The 22674-nt window shown below is 38.6% G+C and overlaps 1 protein-coding gene across 4 annotated transcripts in view; it reads right to left on the bottom strand.

Moving 5' to 3' along the window:
- Positions 1–21819, bottom strand: part of LOC113544706 (seizure 6-like protein) — a 70255-nt gene extending 48436 nt beyond the window's left edge. The window contains exons 1-2 of one of the 4 annotated variants that reach the window (XM_034312496.2): positions 21546–21819; positions 790–1182 (exon numbers count right to left, since the gene is read on the bottom strand). In XM_034312496.2, coding sequence (XP_034168387.1) covers positions 790–1182; positions 21546–21630 — 478 coding nt within the window. In that variant the 5' untranslated portion in view covers positions 21631–21819. Of the gene's footprint in view, positions 1–789; positions 1183–21545 lie in introns of those variants that run through there. The other 3 variants (XM_026943618.3, XM_034312494.2, XM_034312495.2) reach the window with 3 other exon arrangements.
- Between the last annotated feature and the right edge of the window lie 855 nt (positions 21820–22674).

Genomic DNA, 22674 nt, shown 5'->3' with positions numbered 1-22674 from the left:
CGTTTTTACATGGCCACACCCCCTTTTTAGAGCCTCTATGTCTGAACTTTTGCACACTATTTACTGTAAATAGTGATATTACTTCCAGAAAGTATGAAGCAAATCTGAGATGTCAGTTGGGAACATTATTTAAAAACTGCTGATTTGAGGTTGATTTGCCCATTAAAGAAACTAAAAGAATATGAAAGCTAATGTAATTCTTTCTTTTTTTGTCATACCCAAATCTACCACTGTTCAAGAAGCTACCACAACTCCACACTCAAACCAAGTCTGGATATTATATCCCACTCACCTGATTACTGTAAATGTTACCTGATTGCTCTGCATTGTTCTGGAAATATGATGGACCTGCTTGCTTCCTGTTTACTATTTTAACATTTAACACTATTTAACAGCTCACACTTTTTTCCCCAGATACTTCTCATGATATTTATCTAATTAACAGTAATTTTAAAAAATCATATTCATATTGCAGAGATATCTTTTGGATTCTTTTTTTTAACTTTGACCTGAGGGTAAAATATTTGCATCATTTAAAATGACTAAATCAGTTTTAACACTTTTGTATATAATTTTGTATATACTTTTGTATGTTTTAAAGTCGGTTTTAAAAGTCTGTTGTAAATTGAAAAATGAGACATTTCTGAATGCAGTGGCACTTTAAAATAAATATGACCATGTGCATAAAATTGATAAGTGGTAAACAGAACAGAACAGTTTTTGGAAACTTTCTGACTTAGATGCTTGAATATATCCTCATTATAACCTGCTCTGAAGGTTTGCACCTACCAGGAGGGAGTGTGTCTGGCTCTGCTTCCATCTCCACTGTTGTGATGACTAATGAAGTGAGTGATGGCTTGGTTTTGGTAGCACCCTGTGTCATTGTGGTAGGATTGTAAGTATTAAGTGTACTAGGGGTTTCAGGAGCTTCTACTGGAGACCAAGTTGGATGCAAAGATTTGTTGTGACCAAGCAGCATCTTCCTTAGGAGGTGTTGCTGCTGAGGAGGCAGTGTTTTATCTTCATGTCCAGAATCAATGTCCTTCTCAAGCATAGGGAGCAGATCTGTGGGGATTTCCACCCCTTTATGAGGCCTTATAAGATCTTGATCTTGGCTTTCTCTAGGAGTTGTACCCTGGAACACTGCACGAGAGGGAAGTGGAGTAGTTTGAACAATCTCATCTACAGAGAGAGAGAGAACAAGCCAGAGAGAGAGAAAGAGAGAGAGAGAGGGAGAGGGGGGGACCTGAAGTGATTAACATATACATGCTAATTTCAAATGGCATTTTCTGTTGTACCATGGTTTTCTCTCTCTCTCTCTCTCTCTCTCTCTCTCTAATTCAGACCTTCCCATAGCCTCCCCACAGCACAATCGGGTGTGTTGGAGAAATGATACAGAGGCAAAGAAATGCACAGACATGCAAGTTCCCACGGATGCTGATATTCTATCCTTGAATTCCTGCACATCAATCCACAGCCTAAAGTGTTACAGAAAGAAAAAAAAAATCTAAGTAGCTCATATGTTGGCTGATAAGATTTGAATGAATCAGTCATGATTTTTCATTACTGTGAAAAGAGACTGCATCTGTACAGTGGGAAGGAATCTCACCGTTAAAATCACAGTTGTATATCACTAATTTGTATCAATACAATCAGATGTATTTATAGGCTATGCCTTTGTATAAAAGAGAATGATATAACATCAGAATTATATAACAAGAACTGCAATTCATGGAGTGTTTGAACTCCCACTGAATGACATGTTGAATAAAATGATATGCAGAAATTCTAAAGACAGATATTTAAGAATATACACATTCATAAATACATTAATATTCACATAATTAAATACTTGTGCTGGATTAGCACTTCCGTGACTCAAGTGCGTTTTTAAAACTGATAGTTGGCATACCTGAGTGAAAAAGAAAGAGGTTCATCAGTTAAATTACACCAGGGGGAAAAAAGCAATTAGTCTGAAATGTGATAGATTCACATATTTAGCTAGCTATAACAACCAGCACTGCAGCAGCAACAACAACAATAATAATAACAACTCAATAGCAGCATGGTGGTACGGTGGGTAGCTTTGACACCTCACACCTTCAGCATCCCTGTTTTGATCCTAAGCCCAAGTTACTGTCTGTGCGGAGTTTACATATTCTCCCTGTGTCCGTGTAGGCTTCCTCTAGGGTCTCCGGTTCCATCCCATGAGAAACATGCCGGTCATTTTCTTGTAACTTCACATGTAAATGTTTTAAATAGAATGTTTTTTACATAGAGAACACAAAGTGGTATTATTATATTATATATCAAAGAACTAAAATATTATTTAACATAACACTGTTCAGTTGCACAAAGAGATGCACCATTTGAAATACTGATACTGATGGGAGAGGGTTTTTTTCTTTAAAACTATTTGGATTTTATTCTACTAATCAAAATGCAGTTTATTGGCTAGGTATATTTTTACATAGCCCAAACAACTATTACAGCTGGTAAATATACAGTAAATGACAGCAAATAGCAGAAAAATAAGACTTTTATTAACAAAGAGAACTTCATGACATCCGAGTCAACAGGAATGACACTGCCATAAGCCTAGTCCTTCTTTTTACTAATTTGTATGCCAGAAATACCCTTAAAATATACTTAAACTGGAAGGAAGAAAAACTTTTTCAGACATTTGACCTTGCTGTGACCTTGACCCTGTTTATATCAATTCCAAAATCTATTCTGTTCATCTGCTGTTTAGAATGATAAATCTATATAAATCCTACAAACATTGAACCACTCCATTTTGAGAAATCACCCTAACGAGAATCTTGGGCAGACACACAGATGGACAGACAGGCTGATGGATGGCAAAGATCATAGATAGATAGAAAATGGGCCTTGAGTTTCTGGAAATGAATGTGTAAGTAACATCTCACTATGACTAACAGGGAGGAAGCTATTGAAAACAATTTCAGACATTTGACCTTCTTCTCACCTTGATCCTGCTTGGATCAATACCAAAATCTAATCAGTTCATCTGCTGGTTACAATAGTCACGTTTACATGGACACTTTTTGTTTCAATCGGAATGAAATCAATCAGATTGATTAATCCGATCGCAGTGTTTACAAGAACGCTGAATAAAGTAATCGGGTTGATATGCGCGTTTACATGACAGAATCTTCTGACATCCGCACAGTGCACGATTACACGTTTCCAGCCGTTCCAACACGCAGATACTAGCAGCCACTCTCTTGCCATTGCTTCTTTTTTTCGTTTTAAAAAGCGGACTTAACATTTGCCTATTTCAGCTGCTAATTAGAAGACGATGAGCACGTGATGTTTTGTGCGGTGCTGCGTGTATTTATCAAGCAATTAAAATGCCCCTTCCCGAGCCCAGAACAAGGCGTCTGTGGATGAGGGTCTGAAGCAAAGACCGGTGGGACAACGTCGTCTTGCACCACTTCACAGACGAGGAGTGGAAGGAGAATTTTAGGATGACACGACAGTCATTTATGACACTATGCTCAATGGTGGAGGGGTACATAGCACCTGGTGAGGCTACGGTCAGAGCCCCAATACCGCTGATAGCCGTGCGTCATACGTCATTACGTGTTTGTACGTCATTGCACATGCGCAGAACTATCTAGTTTCATTTTCAACCCGATGAAGTGTTTATATGTACTCTCCATTGGATTAGAAAAGGTTTAAACCACCCCTTACGATCCGAATGAAATTTTAATCGGTTTTGGCCAATTCATTCTGATTGATGTGTTTACATGTGACTTTTTAGATCTGATTGTGCTTCTAGTCCAATTACGATCGGATTATTAGTGTCCATGTAAACGTAGCTATTGATAATTCCATATAAATCTTACAAACATTCAACCACTTGTTCTTGAGATATTCTCTAACAAGTATCTTGGACAGACAGATGGACAACCCAAAAACACTACCATGTGATGGAGGCATAAAAAGCAGATATCATCAGAATGTGGTCTTATGCTTTAAATGTCTTTTTCTTCCATTTACTAATTATTTATTGAGATAAATACTATTTTATACTGCTTAATGAAAAGCAGATCTGTATTTGGCCACTGTTCAAAAATCCACTTTTGAATTGTCTCAGAATTTTGATACTGTAAATTTGAAGTGATCTAAAATTGTAGCCCTTATTTAAATATAAATGTAGACTACAGTTCTTTTAAATTTCAGTACTGCTATCTGGAATGTCGAAACTCTGATGGTCTATATCTCAAAACTGCTATTCACTCAAACCCTATAATACTAAGGTCACAACCTGACAAAATGAACAAGGCATTAATGCATTTACACTAATGGGAAAAAAGTGATATGCACATGACTAAACAAATATGCACAATATCCATACTAACAAAATAAAAAAACCAAAATCTCATAATCACTACAACCAGTGATTCAACACAGCCTGGCACTGTTGGCTATCTTTCTCCAAACATACTTCAGCGTATGGTATCTCATGTAATTGTGGACTATTTTGCTTGGAATGCAACTTTGGAATCTCTACTGCTTTCTGTCATTTGCATTCTGTCATATGTTAATCTATATCGACTAGTGTGCAGTTTTTCACCAGATCTATTTTCCCTACTTCTTAACTGTCTGATGTGCTGTTTTACATTGGTTGCTACTTATTTTTAGCAAGTTGGTCAGACAAGGTCAACATCATCTTACATGAAATTCCTGTGCCTCCAGGGAGGCCGCAGTTACTTCGATTTGAATCATTATTCACACTTTGTATCATCCCATAGGAGTGAGCTGTGGGAGACATGATCCTGTGTAATGTCAAGAATATTTATTGCGTCTCTTGGCTCTCCTGATAATCTCAGTCACAGTCAGGAAAATCATTATTATGTCTAATATCCTTCTCTACTTTGAATGACAAATGAACCAGTCTGTCTGGTTGAAATTACTTGTATCAAACAGGCACATATTACACTGCTGTAACAATGCACATCAACAGCACAGAAGCTCAGCATTCACCCAGCAGCAGAATATAATGAAAGCCTCCAACATTCAGCAGCAAAGCATTAGAATGCACAGCAATTACCAAGGACAGAGTCCAGCAGGCAATGTGGTGTAAGGCAAGTATTGATTGAATTTCTGATTGAATTGAGGACTTAATCCTCTGTCTGCTATGAACTTAAACGCACATACTTGCTTAACCCTCTGCACATTGCTTTAACCTTCCTTACCCACTTTCACTCACTTACTATCAGATTATGACTCAGACTCTTTTCCTTCTGCAGAGGTGAGAGTCATCTCAGTAAATAGCAAAACAGACATGTGTAGACAAAACTAGATTAAGACTGTAGATTTTATATGTGAATGACAATCCATAAAAAAGAGAGTTAACTATAACTATGACTATGTATGTGTGTCAGTCATCGTGAACCATTGGTGGCTGTATTTTAAGGGCCATGTGTTTCATAACATACAAATTAACTGGTTTATGCTGAAAGATGCATTTACAATAACTGCCTTTGTGGACAGACCTCTCCTCTAGTCTCTCTTACCCATTGTTATACTGTGCAAACCATGTAATTTTTTTTTTGTTTTTACCCCTCAGTGATATTGTATAATATCACTGAAGGATTGGCCTTCTGTTACACACTGAAAAAATAGCAGCCTTTTATTCATATTATACTGGTCTCTGCACAGATCATCTTCAGCTGAAGTGCCATCAACAGAACAACAGCATTATTGTCACTCAGTCATAGCTTTTTGTATAACTGTGAGAGGGCATAACAATCAAGAATTTCATAATATTATAAACATGACTAATTTGTTAAGTACATCCAATTCTCACTTGGTGGAAACACTTGGAGTGACTGATGGAGTCTAAAGGCATGTGGTTGTGCAAAACAAGATCTGTCAACCATATCATTTTTTATTTTTTTTTTTGCTTTTTACCTTTCAGTGATATTGCGTGATATACACATTTAGACAACCACACTACCGACTGTTAAAAATATCTCTATTATCTTATATCATTCGTAAACCTTTAGGAAAGTAGAGTCACCTAAACAAACATTCCAACATTACATTTCAGGCTTTTTGAGGGGTTTTCCCTGAGTTAGGTTCCTGATAGTCAATACTTTTATAAAGGCTTTCAGTCATCTATTTTAAACATCTCCAACATTATCTCTAGTCACCTTGAGTTACTACTATTAGTCAGCCTGGTTTGTCAGTTTATCATATGAGACTCCCCATGTGAGGCTGACAAGAGGAAGAATTGAACTAATGTGGATCAGAAAGCAGCCCAAGACCCTGTCCTATCACATGCTTGGCAACTTCTGTCCCAATCAATTGGGATCAATTCCCCAATTCCAAGGTGGAAATTTATCATATATATTTATCCTATAAACTTACACTATCACTTTAACAAGCTCATTTGTTGAGAGTTGAACAAACATCAGCTTATTTATCCCACCTGAAAACATATAGGAGCATGTTTAATAATTCTAAGCCAGCAGAGCTACAAATGAAATAAATTACCTTACCAGCATGGTAAACAAGCAACAATTTTCTATTACGTACAGCTTTGGTACATCACTCGTTTCCTTTTCCTCTTTTCTCAGATCATACTATTATCACAGTTTAGCACTGTGATGATGAGCTGACTCATTAAAGGTGTCAATGATCCCAGCACTGTGTAGGGTGTGTGTGTGTGTGTGGTAGGTGTGGGAATAATGTGGGATGCTTGATTGTATGACAAGATGGCACAAACATGAAACAGGTGCTGAACACATTTACTAGAAGTATAAATTCCTGGAAATGCATCCCTTTCTTATTTATCTGAGAGCAAACAACTACAAATACAGTGCATTCAGCAAGTATTCAGACCTCTTCATTTTTTCACATTTTGTTATGTTGCTGAAATGGTTTAAATTTTTTCTTTTCCACATCAGTCTACACTCCATAACCCATAATGACAAAAAGTCTGAATACGTATGTCAATGTGATATTTCAGTTTTTTTCTTTTTAATAAATTTGCAAAGTTATCAGAAATCTGTTTTTTGCTTTGTCATTATGGGGTACTGAGTGTAGATTAATGTGGAAAAAAAAATATTAAAGCATTTTAGCATAAGGCTGCAACAACTAAAAGTGAAAAAATAAGGAGGTCTGAATACTTTCTGAATGCACTGTATATTCATATCTACATATCTGACATAGCATTCATATCTTCATACTGCATATCTGAAAGCAAATGCCTACAAATATATTCCACAAACAACACAGTAATAAACAAAACATTTGTCTTAAGAGACAAGAAAATAATTTATTATAATAATTTATTATATTATATTATAAATTAAAATATATTAAATAAATGTAACTGTACTCTGTAATTTACTCTAAACATTATTTGTGGCTGACAGAATTCACTGACTCCTTGACTCTGAGAGGTACAAATGATACACTGGTATTTATTTATTTATTTTTTATTATTCTTTAGGAGATATGCTTTTGGGAAGTGATGGATATATGAGTCTGTTTTTGCTACATGTATTTCATTTGCATTCTGTTTCACCCTGGGCTTTGAGAACTACTTTCCATTATGAAATCATCTTTTTCAGCTCAAATAATGAATGAACTTTCTTACTCTTACAGACCTTATACACAAACTGAAATCTGCAGCCTACATTCCACACTATTAACATTTTTTTAACAATAATTTCTTCCCATAACAAATTTTCACCGGACATCTTATTGATTCATTGATGGAAATCCTGTCCTAGAATGATCATTTTTGCATCGATCTCATTAGCTAAGAATTTGTGCAGTGCACCTAAGGCTCAGTAGGTAAATGTAAAAGGCCAGTGACATCAGGGCAGACAGACAGACAGGCAGATAGACAGACAGACATTGCTAATGAAAGCAGCACAATTACTAGATCAATGCTGTAGGACAGTATCTACAATTGGGTCATTTATCCCACTGGGTCAGCTGAAGGACCAGCCTGTAAGAGTTCCACATTAAAACAGAGCAGCCTTTGATTCTTATAATATTGGTCTCAGCACAAATCATCTTTAGTTAAAGTGCCCTCAACAGAACAATATCATTATTGTTGTCACCCAGTCATAGATGTTTTTGTATAATTATGAGAGGACATAACAATCAAGAATTTGACTAACATTACTAATTTGTTAAGTATATCCTATCTGTATGTGTTTTCAAGTCACTTGGTGACTGCTGGTGTCTAAAGGCATGTGGGTGTGCAAAACAAGATCGGTTAACCTTGGACCAATGAGACAGACGGCACAAAAAATAGGATTAAGCTGGAAGTATATCAGGGTAAAGACAAACTTTGGACAAGGTGAGCATTAGTCTGTGATGCCTGATTTTTGGGCCAAACTTGGGTTACTCATTTACAGGCAAATTCTTCAGAGTGGCATTCACTGTCTGCTTACTTAGCCTCCACACTACAGCCTCATAGGTGTGAACTGTCTGCTTGGGTAGCTGTGCACCTCTCCATTTCTCTCTCTCTCTAGTGATTCAGTGAGCAACACTCATTAATGAATGTCATAAACCACTTCTGTTCCAAAATTGGTATTGACAGAAAAGTCAATACCTTTGCAATTCCTTCTTCTCCTGGGTTCATATAAGAATATGAACATGAACATCAAAACAAGCAAAACATGTACAAGTAGATTGAGCTGTGTTGATATTTGTGTTGCCTTGATAAGGGTTTCTGAACCCCATTCCGCAGTACCCACTGACTTACATGGTTTCAAGCTTTTTCTGCCCCCAACCCACCATTAGCTCACCATTAAACACTTTATGTGTTTGGTCAAGAACAACTCAACTTATCAGTTGAGAAACATGATGCTCATGATAACCCATCTCAAATGTATTCACCATTCACAATTATATAAACATATATAAAACATATATATTGACTTATTTATGATTTTACATAACTTAAAATACCATAACTTAAAGTAAAAGTTCATGTCCCCTATGGTTCAGTGTAAAAGTATTTGTGTTGAATCTTCTATGTTGAATGTTCTCTACTAGCACAAATATGCCAACATCTTCAGACTATCTTACCGTTATGGTGATACCATAATCATATGGTCTTTTCATAAACACACTGAGGTTCAACAACAGGGCCAGCAAACAAGAAGTGGGTTTTTTTTCTCTTACTCCTGTATCTTGTTTTTTCATTCCCCCCCCCTTGTGCAGACTTGAAGTAGGGAGACGCGTGACTGGTGTTTCAATGACTGCTGCCCACAGCGCAACACTCAGTCTGGCCTAGGCAACCATGCCAAGAATCTTCCACACTCTGTCTATCATTCATTCAAATTCTCAGTAGGGATTTTATATAAGACTGGCCAAAAACAGGAGACACAGATACACCTAGTGATTAGATTCCTTAAAGGTTTCTCATCATGGCCTCATATTCAATACAATCAATCAATACATTTATATACGTTTTTTAAAAGATAAAATGTTTTTATGGTGTAAAAAATAAAACCAAGACAAATAATGTCAGATCCTTTTCCAGCCTTAATGTGATAACAACCAAAAACAAATCAAGTGGAACACAGACAGAAATATTTTAGGGAAAAAAGAAAAATAAAAAACTTATATTAATATGGTTGCATAAGTGTGCACAATTAACCACTCACAAGCAAACTCACGTTGAAATGATTCTGATTAACCCCAAATAACGATCAGCTGTTTCTGATTAACCCTAAATAAAGATCAGCTTCAGGAGAAGATAAATATTTTGGAATGGCCCAGTCAGAGCCCAAATCTAAATCCTATTGGAAACCTATGGAATGACTTCAGGAAGGCTGTGCACAGTAGATCCCCTCACCATTTGATATATCTGGAGCAATTTTGCAAGGAAGAATAGAATAAAATTGCCAAATCAAGATGTGCTAAATTGGTAGACTATTAACCAAAAAAACTCGTCACTGGTGCCTTTTTTTATTATTAATACTGTAGTTATTTCAAACTAACAGCAAATAGTCAATACAGCATACAGTGCCATGAAAAAAATTGCCTCTTCTTGATTTTGTATATTTCTCATATTTAAAATTTAATATGAGACAAAGACAACCTGAGTAAACAGAAAATACAGTTTTACGTGATCATTTCATTTGTTGAAAGAAAAAAATTGTCCAACACCAATTGGCCCTATGTGAAAATGTATTTGTTACTTAGTTACTCAATCAAACAACGAACCAAATTTACTTCATAATTGTGTTCTGGGTCCCTGGAGGACTAGTGATTAGGCCTTGGCGCTCTCACTGCCGTGGCCCACGTTTGAGTCCTGGCCAGGGAACCAACCCCAGCCACTGGGGTTGCACAAGACAGTGCACTTCCAGTGCCGGTCCCAAGCCGGGATAAAATTGGGGAGGGTTTCATCAGTGTAACGCCTCGTCTGAGGCGGATTGTGTAGGATCCATCAGCAGAAATGAAAACAGACTAATCCAAAACGGCAGGCAGAAAACACAATCAGGAAACGAGAGCAAAGTCCGAAAAACCAGGAAGTCAATCAGCGAGAAAATACAATACAAAATCGCAAGGCAGAAATCCGAATAAACAAACCAGGGTCATACACATGAAGAAAATACAAGGCAAAAGAAAACGCTCAGTAATGTCCCGAAAACAATACTTCGCGTCCTAGTGTGGTGAACGCGCTGCTTAAATGTGAAAACCCCTGAAAACCCCAGAAGTGTTACTCAAGGGTGGCGTCAAAACTCAGGCGAGGGCTCCCTCTGGCGGGCAGGTGCCGGTGGTGACGTTACAATCAGGAAGGGCATCCGGCGTAAAAACTGTGCCAAATCAAATATGCAGACCAATGATCCGCTGTGGCGACCCTACGGGAGCAGTTGAAGGAAAAACAACAACAAACAACTTGAAAAATGTGTTCTATTAGACTAGGCACACCCAGGCTTGATTACTGCAAGCCATGTTGAAACTGAATAGCACTTAAATAGAACTGTTCCAGTAATGTGAACAAAGCTAAAAGGTCTCAACAAGCAATATGCTAAATTTTGGAAGGATGGGATGAGAAAAAAAGTAATTGAAATATACATTATCAGTCTGGAAAGGGTTTCAAAGACATTTCTAATGCTCGGACACTCCAGCGAACCACCGTGAGAGCCATTATCTCCAAATGGAGAAAATCTGAAACAGTAGTGAATCTTCCCAGAAGTGTCTGGCCTACCAAAATTCCTCCAAGATTGCATCAATGACTCAATCAGAAAGTCACAAAAAAAAAAAAAAAAAAACCCAGACGAACTTCTAAAGAACTGCAGGCTTCACTCACTTCAGATAGGTTCAGCATTCATGATTTCATTCACGATACCATTAGACTAGGCAAAAAATAGTATCTATGGGAGAGTTGCAAAGCGAAAACCACTGCAAACCAACAGGAATATTAAGGAACACTTTTGGGGTATTATTCTGTGGACTGATGAGTTGAAAGTGGAACTTTTTAGAAGACATGGGTCCTGTTACACTTGGTGTAAAACAACAACACAGCATTACACAATATGAACGTCATACCAACAGTTAAACATGGTGGTGGTAGTGTGATGGTATGGAGATGCATTGCTGGTTCGGGGCCTGGGCAACTTGCCACAATTGACGGTACCATGAATTCTACTCTCTACCAGAAAATTCTGAAGGAGAATGTCCGGACACTAGTCCAGGATCTAAGGGTCAGGGGCAATTCTGTTATGCAGCAAGATAACAATCCAAAGCACAAGAGCAAGTTGACCTCTGAATAGCTCAAAAGAAACAAAATTAAGGTTTGATTGGCCCAGTCAAACTCCTGACTTGAACCCCACTGAGGTGCTGTGACAGAACCTTAAACAAGCAGTTCATGCTTATATTACATTTTATATGAGGATGTGAAACGATTTAGTGTGATAAATATGGAAAAAAATTTAGGAAATCAGAATATAAATACAGCACTGTATACTGTAAAAGCAACTTGATTTTATTAAATGAATTAAATTGCTTGTTTTTGCTTGACCTTAGTGCAGCTTTTGATATCACAGATCATAATATTCTTCTAGATAGACTAAAAATGTTGTTGGAGTCAAGGGAACTCCCTCCTGCCTCAGGTCTCATTCGACTGTATATGCAAACTAAAGTAAAGTTTGTTGTTCCACAAGGTTCTCTTTGAGGCCCATTGCTCTTTTATATATATATATATATATATATATATGCTACCTCTGGGTACAATTACTATTACAGTGGAAGTATTAGCTTCCACTGCTATGCTGATGACACACAGCTACCATACTGTATATGTTTCAGTTTAGCCAGATGACAGACACCAGTTTAATGAAGTTGTGGAATATGTAAAGGACATTAGACACTGGATGCTGAGTAACTTCCATTATGTCACGTGCAGTAGTGAAAAACCTTGGTGTGATTATTGACTTCAGACTCTCGTTTTTGAAGCATGTAGATCATCATGTAAATAATATTACTGGGATAGCCTTTTTTCATCTCATAAGTACTGCTAAGATAAGAAATGTAATGCAGAAAAAAATAATTAATGCTTTTGTTACCTCTAGGTTGAACTACTGTAATGCCTTGCTGTCTGGCTGTTCCAGTAGATGCATAAACAAGCTCCAGTTAGTCAAGAATGCAGCAACCAGAGTCAGCAAGGATGATTTGTTCACAACCCTATCTTTGGTTCCCAGAAAAATATTGCCTTGATGTGTCTGATCTTAAGCCAATACTATTATAAACTAATTCAAAAGTAGAGAAGGGGTACTTTACACTGTTCACTGTGTGCATGGCCATGTTCATTTGATGTCACTGTGTAAATGGGGAAGGAACTGGTAGTTGAGAAGACTACCTCAAGTTAATGAGTTGAATTTTCAAGTTGAGGGGATGTTTTTGGTGACTTTTACTGGTTGTAGGCAGAGAATTACAAGGTGCAGCTTTGTCTCAGTGCAGCATTAAAACCCTAATAAATAAAAATGATCCCAATGCTCCTCCTCACTATCCCATCAACAAATGTAGCACTATGTGACTATAGTATATAGAAGTGGATGAATAATAACTCAGAGAGGATGGGTTCCATTTGGGTCTGGTTCCTCTAAGGTTTCTTCCTCATGTCATCTCATGAGGAAGAAGCCAATGAGTTTTGAGTCATGACACCTCATGAGTTTTTCCTTGCCATTATTGCCTTTTGGTTCCTCATTAGGGACAAATTTAATATCCAGATTTCTGTAAATCTATATCCGGATTTCTGTAGAGCTGCTTTGTGACAATGTGCATTATTCAAAGCACTATATAAATAAATTGTATTGAATACCCTTCTTTTATGTTCTTATTGAATCAGAAGTCTATCTCCTTTTCTGAAGGGTCTATTTGCATGTTTAAGTCTACTAAGTCACCCAATTATGGCAGAAATGACTTAGGAACATCTGTTTTGTATTTCGGCCATTAATGTAGTATGAAATATCTTAGGTATGAACATGTGCTTTGCTTGTTTTGAGTTTTTTTTTTTTTTATTGTTCCAGGTTTGTGTGAGTAGTATATAAGTTTTGAACTAAGCTATTTATCAAGACTTTACATCTATTAATTAGGGTTTTAAAGGCTGTACTGGCTGGGTCGCTTTGGTATGCGTTCACCAGGGGACATCTGCAAGAACACACAAGGAGGCAGAGTTCAGTGTTTAATCAAACAATGAGTCTCCGCATTTATTATGCACACTCAAATCAGTATACCTGACGACCCGTGTGTGATGTCTAAATAAATAAAGTAATTTGAATAATCAATTTACAATCAGAATAGAATATACTATGCAAGAAATCAACAGTGGCAAAAAATATTTGAAATAGCTGACTCTTAGACGGTGCGGTGCTTCTAATGGCGCATGACTGTACTGACAATCATAAATATGCTGCAGAATAATGACTGCAATGTCGCTGGTATACAACAGACACCGTAAGGTAGTTAAACAACATAATACAATACAAAACTTGCAGAATTAAATGTGTGGAGGATGGCCAAATCAACATTTTTTTATATTCTTAAAAAGAAGGAATGCACTAGCAAGCTCAGCAACACCAAAAGGCCTGGAAGACCACTGAAGACTATTAAAGTGGATGATTGCAGAATTCTTTCCTTGTTGAAGAAAAACCCCTTCACAACATCTAGCCAAGTCAAGAACACTCTGGAGGAGGTCAGTGTATCATTGTCAGAGTCTACAATCATGCCTTCATGAATGTAAATACAGAGGGTTTAACTCAAGATGCAAGCCACTGGAAACACTCAAGAACAGAACAGCCTTATTAGACTTTGCTTAAAAAAAAAATTCTAAAACAAAAAGCCTGACCAGTTCTGATGCAAGACTGACTTCTACCAGAATGATGGGAAGAGAAGAGTATGGAGAAGGAAAGGAAGGGCTCACAATCCAAAGCATACCACATCATCTGTCAAACATGTGGAGGCAGTGTTATGGCATGGGCATGTATGGTTTATAATGGTACTGGGTCACAGGTGTTTATTGATGGTGTGACTGCTGATAGAAGTAGCAGGATGAATCCTGAAGTGTATTGTATTTATACTTTTTGCTCAGATTCAGTCAAATGCTGCAAAACTGATAGGACAGTGCTTTCCAGTACAGATATGACCCAATATATACAGCGAAAGCAACCCAAGCGCTTCTTAAGGCAAAGAAATGGAATGTTATTTGATGGCAGAGTCAGTCACCTGACCTCAAACCAAGCATGGTTTGAGAATGGTTTTCACTTACTGAAGACAAAACTGAAGGCAGAAAGACCCACAAACAAGCAGCTCCTAAAGGCAGCTGCAGTAAAGGCCTGGCAAAGCCACGTCCATGAAATGGCTAATGGTAAAAAATGGCTATAATTCTTAAATTGTTAGTGCAATATTGCTTCATTTCAAATTACTTCATTTCAAATCCATTGTGGTGGTGTACAAAGGTAAAATTACACAAATCGTGTCACTGTCCAAATACTTATGGACCTGACTGATCTATGCACTCACATCGGTGGGGAAATATTTGCTGATTCATTCAGTTAGTTTTGTTCTATTAGCTACATTTCTTACATTAATGTCTTTTATTATGCCATTTAAACATTTTAAAACTTTGTGGGGTGTCGTCTGTCTGTACAGTGTGTAAGTGCTTTTCTGTATTGATGACAATGTGACTGAGCAGATGCATCTCGGACATTTGGACAGCCACTATTTGACACACAAACTGTATTAATTTCCTTTCACTACGGCATGTATCTCTCCAAAAATGTGATCAAATCATAAGAAAAGCACACTTTTTTGGCAGACTAACTGTTTTACTGCTGTGTTTGTATAATTGGTGGTGGGTTTATGGGCTCACTCTCTGATTGGCTTTGGAATTCGGGAGAACCTCAGAGTACAGTTGTTGCTCCTCTGAATTGAGAGAAGCCACTTGAAGAGGTGTGGGATTTTGTGGTTTAGGGAAAAAAAGATTTAAATGAACCATACTGAATTCAAGTCACAGCACATCTCTGAGATTATGGGTTTATACATCCTTGTCCTGAAAAACTCATGTATCTCCAAAACAGTAACTTTACAGGCTATCTGTCTGTATCTGACAGGACATCTTGGTCACTTGGTCACTTCTGCCAAGCATCGAATTCAATGTTTGTGTTTGGGGTCATTTAGTCCAAGGTAGATATTATCATAGTTTCAGTATGTGCAACAGTAGTGTTGGCTGCATGATCAGGCTGCACATTTGGCCAAACAGTGCAACTGACCAGAAATCAATGAACTCAATTCACTGAATAGACTGAAGAATTTTAACTTTAGTGGTGGCAGACATGGGTATTTAAAGGTATCTTGCTGCCACAAAATGTCCAGTTTGTTTTGGACAGAAGGACATGGTGATCAAGTGGCTCCAAGGTCAGGAAAGCTGCTAAGTAATAGCGGCAGGAGGGGTGGTGTGTTTTACCAGGCATCTGATGTTAACATTTGAGCCAGCCAATTTGACTTCTCATCTGCATTAAGAATTCCACTCATCTACTGCACTTCGCTGCCATGTTTCCATTCCTGGGATAGTGCTACATGTAAGATTTTAGAACCATTTTGCCTGCATTTATGAGCATTATCTCATGTTGGCCAGAGGCAACTGTGCCCCGTGTTAGGGATTTAACCCATATACCACTAGTCTATACCACTAGTGAAATAATTGATGTCTGTACCTGAGGCATTAACTTGAACCCCAGTGCTTATGTTCATTGTAGCCAGTATGTGTGCTCTTTTCTCAGGTTGCAGTTTCAATGCACGTATGAGTATGCATAAGAGCTCTTTAATGCAGTTGATATATTGTGGTATATCTCTGTCACTTGCTTGGGTGACTATACCACAAGTTGGGGTAGGCATTCAATCAACTGTTTCGAGTGATCCAGCTTCAGTTTCATTACGATAGCATTAATATCAGTGTGCAAAATATTCACCACTATTGCTGAGACATACTCCTGCATTACACTCTGGCCATCAGATGCCCTGAAGCTATCAGCACTCTTCACCAACGTAGGCCTTAAAGCTTATAGACTGACACACAACCACTGAAAGTACCTTATGGTCTGTATGGTCTGCAAGGTGGCTGTAGGCTATTAAGCTCCCTCGAGCTCTACAGTCACTAACAACATTATGCTTTAGATAGAGCACAGCTTTTTAAGTGCATGTCCAATTGTTCAGTTCTCAAACAATTTGAGCCTTGACTGAATGGGGCTTGACAGAACAAAACAGCTTGATTTAACAATAACAAGATTAGCAAAAACTCACTTCATGTCTTGAATCCACTTCCTCAAATTCTAGACAAGATGAGAATGGGAAAAGGTAGGGCCATAACAATACAACATATTTCCTTTCATTTGATATGAAGCTTTCAATTCAATAGAAAAACTTCTTGCACAACACGCCTCCTTTGAAAAAGTAACTCCCTCTTTATCTCACATAGGGAGAGGCTATATTTAAAAAAACAAACAAAAAAAAACAATCTGCTCCTAAGCACAGTTTTACTCAAGCAAATACACTAGTGTACAACCATACTAACATTCTTGCTCATACCTTCCAGTATCTTCCTATTCCCCCAAATCTTTAACATTTGGTGTATGGGAGCACTTCGGTTTCAGTAAGTAACAATAAGTAAGTAACAATATATAACGCCCAGGGAATAGTGGACCAAAACATTATAGTGTGTCGAAACTGCCAAATATGTGTAGAATACACCTCTGCTAATATCACAAATATACACTTACCCTCCACTTTAATAGGAACACCTGTGCACCTGCTTATTCATGCAGTTATTCAATCAGTCAATCATGTGGCAGCAGCACAATGCATAAAATCATGCAGATACAAGTCAAGAGCTTCAGTTAATGTTCACATCAAAGAGGTAAATTCAGACAGAATGCATTCAAATTCATTTACAGTTTTTTTCATTCTTCAAGCATCATGAATTCAAGTACAGGTTCCGCTAAATCCAAATGAATACAATACTCTGTATCAGCATCTAAGTTTTACTATCTAAAAACTTAGTTAATTAAAATAATAAAAAATAATTTTAAATGGTTAATCAAGAAGTGTTTTACCTTTTGGCCTCTTTTTCTTTCATCCTTGTTGAGGCCAAAACACTAAAACCAGGTGAACACTCACCCATCTGCAGTGAATATGGGAACCATTCCAGGGAATCAAGAGCTGTGTGGTACTGATGGAGAATCAGTTTGGGGTCTTGCAATGTTAGTGCCTTTTTCTCTCAGGGAACCCCCAGATATAAAACACATACTGTGTGTATCTGAAAGAACAGACCATCATTTCAAAGAAGCTACAAGATCTGAGAGCTGCTCCATTATCCAAAGGTAACCATGCTTAGGAAGTGCTAGGGGCTGAAAACCTTTTGCGTTTGGTTTGGGTTTATTTTAAATGTGCTTGCATATTTAAAAATATACTGCTCAAAAAAATAAGGGAACACTTAATCATTACAGTATAACACCAAGTCAGTTAAAATTCAGGGATATCAATCTGTCCAGTTAGGAAGCATAAGTGATTGTGAATCAGTTTCACCTGCTCTGGTGCAAATGAAAATGACAACAGGTGCACTGGAGAGGAAACAGCAAGACAACCCCCAAAAGGGAATGGTTTTGCAGGTGGTGACCACAGACAGTTGCTCTCTCCTTATCCTTCCTGACTGATTTGTCTCTAGTTTTGTGTTTTGTTAGGGTCCTTGTCACTATTTGTAGCATGAGGCAGTGCCTGCAACCCAATCAGGTTGCATAGATAGTCCAGCTCCTCCAGGATGGCACATCCATATGTGCCGTGTGTCTCCCAGCACAGTCTCAAGACCATGGAGGAAATACTGGGAGACGGGCCGTAGAAGGGCAACAACCCAGCAGCAGGACCGGTATCTGCTCCTTTTTGCGAGGAGGAACAGGAGGAGCACTGCCAGAGCCCTACAAAATGACCTCCAGCTGGCTACTGGTGTGCATGTTTCTGACCAAACTGTCAGAAACACACTCCATGAGGGTGGCTTGAGGGCCCGATGTCCTCTAGTGGGACCTGTGCTCACAGCACAATGCAGCTCGATTGGAATTTGCCAGAGAACACCAGAATTGACAGGTCTGCCATTGGTGCCCTGTTCTCTTCACGGATGAGAGCAGGTTCACACTGAGCATATGTCACAGAAGTGAAAGAGTCTGGAGATGCCGTGGGGAACATTATGCTGCCTGCAACATCAACCAGCATGACCGGTTTGGCGGTGGGTCAGTGATGGTCTGGGGAGGAATATCCTTGGAGGGTCGCACAGACCTCCATGTGCTAGCCAACGGTACCCTTACTGCTGTTAGGTACCGGGAGGAAATCCTCAGAGGTTTTGTCAGACCGTACGCTGGTGCAATGGGCCCTGGGTTCCTCCTGGTGCACGACAATGCCCGGCCTCATGTGGCCAGAGTGTGTAGGCAGTTTCTGGATGACGAAAGCACTGATGCCAATGACTGGCCCTCACTTTCCCCAATTGAGAACCTCTGGGACGTTATGTATTGGAACATCCGAAGCACCAAGTACAACCACAGACTGTCCAGGAGCTCACTGATGCCCTGATCCAGGTCTGGGAGGAGATCTCCATCTCATCAGATCGCTATCTCATCAGGAACATACCCAGACGTTGTCGGGAGTGCATACAGTCACATGGGGGCCATACACATTATTGACTTACATTATGAGTTGCTATAATGAAATTCCTGCAAGTTGGATCAGCCTGTAATTTAAATTTTTTACTTTGATTTTCAGTGTGATTTTGAATCCAGCCCTCAGTGTGCTGATGACTTTGGCCTCCATTGACCATTGTGACATCATTTTGTTCTCAACAAATTACACAATGTATGTAAGGAAAAAAGATTTTCAACTCGAATATTTTGTTCATCGAGATCGAATGTGTGATTTAACTGTTCTCTTAATTTTTTTGAGCAGTGTAGAAGACTCCAACTATGCCACCTAGTACAAAAAATACATTCAGGGAATGGCACCCTGTTCATGTCTACTGAAAATATAAGCTCTCTAAGGATTTAAACCAGCTACTGTTTGATTTCAGTTTGAAGTTTGAAGGAATGCAATAATGGACTGTTTGGACCATGAACAACAAATCTACATTGGTCACTCTATTATTCACAAATAAAGACAAAGCCAGTGCTTTACGTTTACAGTCTATGCCAGAAACAATCCATCCCCACAAGAATTTCATTTTTCTTCAAACAACCCTTCCATTTTTTTTTTTTTTTTACAGGATATTCTTGCTCTCTGTCTCTTTCTGTCTCACTGTCTCTGTCTCTCTCTCTCTCTTCTGATACAGCACGATGTGAGTTTTGCAGAGTTCAGAACAGACAGGCTGTCACTAGAGCTGGGGTCTGCTGATAAAAGCACCATGACAGCTCAGTAGAAATACTGAATTCAGCTTACATTAGTACAGCTGCACTGTACTGATAGTTCCACTCATAAATTTGCTTCAAAATTGTTCACCAAATGAATAAACCACTTGGTCTGCAAGTGAATTTCACTTAATTTAACCGGAACCAGTAAAGCAAGTGTGCAAATGCCATCAAACATGACAAAATGAGAAATCACAATTACAAGATGTAGCCAATGACTCTGGCCCTTGTGTAATCACGCAATCTGTAGGTATTACCTCACATATTGTGGATTTTCGATGAATGCGTAAATGAATCTCTTGCAGTAAAAATGTACAATTTAGCGATTAGTTGTCCTGCCTGGGAGATATAAGTATTTTTTACCTAAATAATTCATCGCTGATGTAAAGGTCTACGTGGAATAACCTACCATCAGCCCGGCAAGAAACCTACCATTGCTTCACACAAGGGCAAGTGACATCGTGTTTAAGGGGAATTTTAATTTAGGCTTCACCCACGGACTTGTGCAGATTTATGCACCCATTCAAAAAGCGCGGATCTCGGAGTGCTTTCCTTTTGTTGATGCGAATTATCACCAGGCGCACAAACAACACCGCATTTGGTTATCTCAGGACGTTCTAAAACGCTACGGTGAAAAACGCTTAACGTGGCTTAATGTACCAAAACAGGGGACCAAGGAAAACCATTTTCCTCTCACATTTCTCTCGTCATAAACATTATCTATCTAGCTAAGACAACGGCGCCGTAATCCAAGTGGAAAGACAATATCTTTACGTTGCGTGTTTTCTACTATGTACAGGCAAGCAGATGAACCCAGAATATGAAGCCAAGGCGCAAAGTTTCACGTTAAGCGTTTTCCTATAGAAACCCGTTATAAAGAAAACGCTTAACGTCACTTAATGGACTAAGACAGTGATATCGCAGAAACACATTTAGTACACACCTTATTAATAATATTAATAATAATAATATAATATTCTGGGTTCATCTGCTTGCTTGTACATAGCCTTGCCTGTACATGTTTCATTAATAAGGTGTATACTGAATTTGGTCTTTTAATATCACGGTCTTAATACATTAAGCCACGTTTTCTTTATAACGGGTTTCTATGGGGAGAAAACACGCAACGTAAAAATATTGTCTTTCCACTTGGATTACGGCGCCGTTGTCTTAGCAGTAGATAGTGTTCATGACAAGAGAAATGTGAGAGAAAAATGGTTTTCCCTGGTCGTTGTTTTGGTACATTAGGCCACGTTAAGCGTATTATAACGTCCTGTTATCTCACTATAGGAAATGACCCCTCCTTGTCCCTGAAACAAGAGCATCACATCAAAGCTTAAATGTTCAAAATGGGCTACATATGGGACCCTGACCACCGATTCGCACTCAAATCTTTCTGCATAGCCCATGCCGCGTGTGACGTCTATATATGTCACCTCTACACTTACACGGAGAAGCACGTAAAACGTTCTGTCGCAGAATAATGCGAAGTTTCAGAAGTGACTGCGGCAATATCATGTAGGTGTATTTATAGAATGAAAGCCAAAAGAGCTCGAGCGGAGAGCACAGCAATTTGCAATGTAAGCTAATAGTGAATATTACCTTCGGTCAGGATGATTCCGCACAGGACGCCCACCCAGACCGCGGCGCTTAGAGCACGACTTTCAGCAGAGCGTGTGACCGGCATGATGAGACGCGAGCACGCACAAAACAACGCAGAAGTCCAGTATATAGGTTAGCTCCGTGAAACCGGCAGGATGTAAATCGAGGGATTAATCGAGGCGGGAAGACGTGTTGATCGTTACATTACGGATCCACTCCGCCTCTAGCGAGTCTCTCTCTCTCTCTCTCTCTCTCACACACACTCTCTGTCTGTCTCTCCGCAGTGTCTCGCCTTTCTCCAATCCGCGCACCCCCACCTGCCAAGAAAAGTTGTCCCTTTGTTGTGATGCCACCGTTAGGTCCAAAAACTGCATTTCACAATATATTATAATGTCTGCTAATCACATTCTGTTAGTGTGTTAGCAAACTAAACGTTGGTTGCTTGAAAAAAAGAAAGAAAGAAAAATATCATGGCTACAACCTGCTCATAGGGCATACTGAGTTCACGCTTAGCCAAAGAGATTTACACTAACATTTACTTTTATTTGACAAAGTGCTTAGAAAAAAGGTTCCTCAAGGATAGTTTGGGTGGTTAATGGTTAATGTATCTAAAGCATTCTACTCTTCTGAACCTTTACTTAGTGGGAACTTTCTGTTGTAGAGTTCTGTATGGAACATTCTTCAGTTTGTTTCACCAGAAACACAAACTGAAGAACCCTATTCTATAAATGCAGTTTGCCACAGGTTAGTTTCATAAATCTTCTAAACTAGCTTAATGGTAATAACAGCTCATCAACATAACATAACATAACATAAATAACCATTACCAAAGTCACAACACTGTTTACTCTCTTTAAAAATTAACAGTCCTGCTCTTTATTTATGTTTGTCCATTTGTGTGTCTGAACCTTTCTGTGTGTCTGTGTGTGTATGTGCATGTGTGCATGCATTTGAGAGGGTGAATCCTGTCTTAAAGAGTCACTCAGTAAGTGACTGTTGAGCTTCAAAAGTAGCTCTCTCAAAATGTATGCATGAACCTTTTACAGTGAATAGAAGATCTGCATGACTAAAAAGTCTCTCACATGCTGCAGTGCCATACCTTCTGAGGTTGGACACGAAAGGTACGTAT

The sequence above is a fragment of the Pangasianodon hypophthalmus genome, chromosome 17 (assembly GCF_027358585.1).
Source record: "Pangasianodon hypophthalmus isolate fPanHyp1 chromosome 17, fPanHyp1.pri, whole genome shotgun sequence".
NCBI classification, from domain to species: domain Eukaryota; kingdom Metazoa; phylum Chordata; class Actinopteri; order Siluriformes; family Pangasiidae; genus Pangasianodon; species Pangasianodon hypophthalmus.
This window is presented reverse-complemented; position numbering and strand designations above follow the sequence as displayed.